The following is a 4131-nucleotide window of genomic DNA, read 5'->3' on the forward strand; positions in this document are numbered from 1 at the left end:
GGTGGCAAGTATAAGTAGTTACATTGCAGGTTCAGAGTTGGAAATCCACATTCCCTCTAACTCCTCCCCAAATTCACTATCTCCGATCTCCAATCACTTCATGATCGCAGAAAACCAACCGATTATGGTGGAAGAAAGCGATGAAGCTGTTCATTTGTATGAATCCGGAAGCGAATTAGGATCGCCATGGCTTCCGACGAACGTTATCAACGACGTTACTGAAGCATGTGGAGATTCTGGAGAAGACGATCATCTTTTATTTTCAAAGGTACGTAGACACAGTTTCTCAATTGTTTCTGGTTTGAATGTGATCGATATACATCGATTCAGTTTTTGCGAAAATTTATAGTTCTATTTGGGATGATTCGCGCACAATATAGGTTGCGTTTTCAGAGAGAATTAGTATTATTTATTGATTTTCATTCGAATATTTTAATGATAACAGCGGCGGAGCATTCTCAACGACGCTATCGAAGCATGTGTAGACGACGATCATCATTTCTATTTTAAGGTATAGACACAGTTTTTAATTTTTTTTTCTCTGATTTGAATGCAATTAATGCATCCGGTGTTTTCAATCGGTTCAGCTTTTGGCGAAAATTAGTACTATTTGAATAAATTGTGCTTATGTGTGATTATTCTGATGATAACAGCAGCGGAGTTATAATAAGCACAGACATCAACCTCCGACTGTTCGGAAGTCAGCAGCTGCCGCGCAACCTCCATTGCTTCCGTCACCTCCGGTAATTAATTTCATACAGCATGACACACACACACACACAAAGCATGGAGAGAGAAAATATAAACTGTGTACGTCGTGTTAGAGATTCCTGGAGATTCTAATAGGTTGGTTAGGGATAAACGATTATCCAGCATTGATGAGGAAATGGATCCCGTTGAATAAGTTTTTTAGCTCCTAGAAAAAAAAAATAGTCAACTTGATAAATTCATGATTACACATGCTGCCTACATATCTGTTTCAAGTTTCAAAGCCAAAATATATATATTTATAGTCATATAATCGTATTTCTAGGTTTTGATTATAGTTTCACCATATCTAAGATGAATAAATTGATCGTATCTTTTTAGGAAACAAATAATTTATATTATAGATATGTTTTGATTATGAAGTTTTAGCTAAAGGCACTTTAAAAATTGTATTCCCCTAAACATAAAAAAATAAATACATATTAGGCATGAATCAAGCAACCAATGGCAAATTAAACACAATAAAAAGATTCTGAATCTCCCCAATTAAGTTATGGCATAGGACGAAGCTGAAAGATTCGGAATCTCCCCAATAAGAGAAGTTAACAATTTGGCATCAAGTTTGACCAAATAGAATTAATGGATTTTTATGCTTTTAATACATCAATTTGTTTATCTTTCAAAAAAATAACATAGAAGATGACATATGCTCGAACTATTTGTTATGCATTTTAACACTCCATTGCCATCGAAGATAAATGAATTGAATTGATATAATCTGAACATTAATTTTAATGGTAAATGTTTTTGTTTTTGTGTTGTTAGCACTGGAAAAGTTTTTCAAAGGATCAAAAACCCAAACATCCTACAAATTGGGCAGCTGGAGGACCTGGAATGCAAGCCGTATTTCTAGATTCTAGCCAAAGATCATGCGGTACTGGAGTTTTCCTTCCTCGTACAGCAGGAACCAATATAGAAAAACCCAGAAAACCAGGTATATTTTTGTCTTGTTATCAAACAAAATAAAAATATTAAATGGCTAGAACGAATATACCTCTACTTCTCTCCAAACGACTACAACATACACAATATGATTGTATATTTTGGGAATTTTTAAAACAAAAAATCTATTGAAAATTGAAAAAGTTTTTGGACGAGTTTTCAAACCAAAGTTTTTTTTTTTTTTTTTTTTTTTTTTTTTTTTTTTTTCAAAAACGTTGTTAATTAACAAACTTTTGTCAAAAGTAAAGTGGGTCTTATAGGTTTTTTACAAACTGTAAATAGACCATTATTGTGTGACTTATAAATAGGCCAATTGAAAAAACTTTCATATTGTAAAGATAAAAATAAGTTTATTTTTTGAACAGAAAACTCTCCTATTGTTATTATTTGAGGTACACGTAACGTTTTTGTTCTTCAATTACAACGTTTGGTCCTTAAGTATTGCTTAGTTTTCCAATTTTGATCCAAATATTATACTAGTAATTTACTTACAACAAACAATAAAAACGTTACACCCTTGTAGTAGATAAATAATAGTTATTAGAGGATATTGCAAATATTGTTTTTTAGTGGGCTTTTTTTTTTTGTCGATTTGGTCTCTTTATAAAGAGTGGGTGTGGTTTTATGCAGCATTTGCTCCAGTTCTCCTTCCGTCTCGTGTAGTCCAAGCATTAAACCTCAATGTGCACGGATTAGGCTTGCAAATCAAGCCACGAGGTACACATATCTTCACCCTATTTGATTATGATATTTTGAAAATTATCCTTTCAAAAACGTTTTCATCAATGGAAGTTAATTTAAAATCACATTGAATTGTTTCAGATTATAACAATAATGTAAAGGGTTTAGAGTGTGATCGAATTAGAAACAAAAAGAGTAGGGATGTATCGAGCCAATTCTGTGTCATCTCTCAAAACCGAAGTTCTTCACCGGAAATATTTCTCCCTAAGGAATGGACTTACTAGAACCACATCTGATAGAAACTATATACCACCCCATATACATAAAAACCCTTGTGTAATGTACTTAATGCTCTTGGTTAATATTCAATCATGTACTTGAATAGAATAAAAATGTCGTTGTTGGTTATATCATTAATTCGGTACCAAATAAGTTCAATCCCATTGTTTTTATGTTGTAAGTTATTGTAATTGAATATAAGTAAATTATAATCATAGTTTTAGAGGGTGTAAGGATGTGTGTATTGTTATTGATTTTCTCATCATTATGATATTTTTTTTAAGTTTTAACAATTTGGATAAAAATAAGTTGCTTATAAATATTTGATTATTTAGGGATCAAATAATCAATATTGTTTAGAAGGGTTACATGATTTTGAATTTCTTACACATACATTTATAAGCATGGCTATAAATGACATGATACATGGCGTGACAGTAATTTTGAGCTTCAAACTTTATGAGCCATTACACACCCATGATGTTTTAAAGACATGGTTTAAGATGACATTAGTATGTACAATATGTCGAGCATGGATCTAAGTCCCAACTAAAAATTGGTAATGCTATAACGCCTCTCATATGAATCGGGTAGAAATGAAGTTATTTTCAAAAACATTAAAATCGTCTGAATTATTTTGAAAATCTCAATGTGAAATTTGGTCTGAAACCATTAAAACATAAGTTTTGGAAAAATGGGAACAAGAGTGTTACATTCAATATCATCATAACTTTATAAAGTGAACCATACACATTATGGCCTTATAAATGTCCAACATTGCTAAATAAGGTCTTTAACTTTATCTACGACTACATGTCAAAATAATATGTTAGGTTTGGAGAGTCAAGTGTGCAATACCGACTATAGAATGGAATTGTGATTGCAATACCCAATTTCTAAGTCTAGATTCCTAAAAACATTTGAATATCTTTTCTTTCATAATCTTTTTTCAACATAACAACCTTTTTCCAAAAACCATTTCATACGTTCGTATAATATCCTTTCATAAGTATAATGATATAGTTAAAAGTTTAGGATAAGTGCATAAAATAAAAACCATACAAATGCATATGTAACTAACCCAAACCCAATCCACTACTTTCATATAATCTCCTTTCAATCTCAGGGACAAATTTCCCGACTAATTCCGGGTAAACTTCCTACTTACTACCGTTGTTGAGGCCATAACCTCATGGGGGCCATGCCCTTTGTTCTTTAGGATAAATATGTATTCCAGTGAATGTGTTTGTAAAGTCCATCCTGAAGCATTGTGCATAAGGACTCTCAAAACCCATCCATTTGTCCATAAATCCACTCTCAAAACCTATCTTACATGCAATGCGCAAGTAAGAATGCTCCAAATCATATATCATTTTCCCAAACTAAAACAAGTCCAAAATGTATATTCATGCTATGAACACATATGTCATTAGGCCACATAACATTCAAGGTTATTTAAGT

General features: G+C 32.1%; 1 protein-coding gene across 2 annotated transcripts; it reads left to right on the top strand.

Moving 5' to 3' along the window:
- Positions 1-2903, top strand: LOC111917612 (uncharacterized). Of its 2 annotated transcripts, none has more exons than XM_042902341.1 (6): positions 1-268; positions 446-511; positions 657-743; positions 1534-1702; positions 2341-2427; positions 2533-2903. In XM_042902341.1, exons 1-6 carry the CDS (start codon positions 101-103, stop codon positions 2673-2675), a joined length of 720 nt encoding a protein of 239 aa, XP_042758275.1. In that variant the 5' UTR covers positions 1-100; the 3' UTR covers positions 2676-2903. The 2 variants fall into 2 exon arrangements, with proteins under 2 accessions (XP_042758275.1, XP_023769043.1); XM_023913275.2 differs by having other exon boundaries at positions 3-268; positions 654-743.
- The last annotated feature ends 1228 nt before the right edge of the window (positions 2904-4131 follow it).

The sequence above is a fragment of the Lactuca sativa genome, chromosome 5 (assembly GCF_002870075.4).
Source record: "Lactuca sativa cultivar Salinas chromosome 5, Lsat_Salinas_v11, whole genome shotgun sequence".
Classification (NCBI taxonomy): Eukaryota; Viridiplantae; Streptophyta; class Magnoliopsida; order Asterales; family Asteraceae; genus Lactuca; species Lactuca sativa.

Bases quoted from the DNA above. Each gene is read 5' to 3' on its own strand.
- LOC111917612 (XM_023913275.2), top strand. From the start codon at position 101: ATGATCGCAGAAAACCAACCGATTATGGTGGAAGAAAGCGATGAAGCT. The intron at 744-1,533 runs GTAATTAATTTC...TTGTGTTGTTAG, and splicing joins CATTGCTTCCGTCACCTCCG to CACTGGAAAAGTTTTTCAAA. The intron at 1,703-2,340 runs GTATATTTTTGT...GGTTTTATGCAG, and splicing joins AGAAAAACCCAGAAAACCAG to CATTTGCTCCAGTTCTCCTT.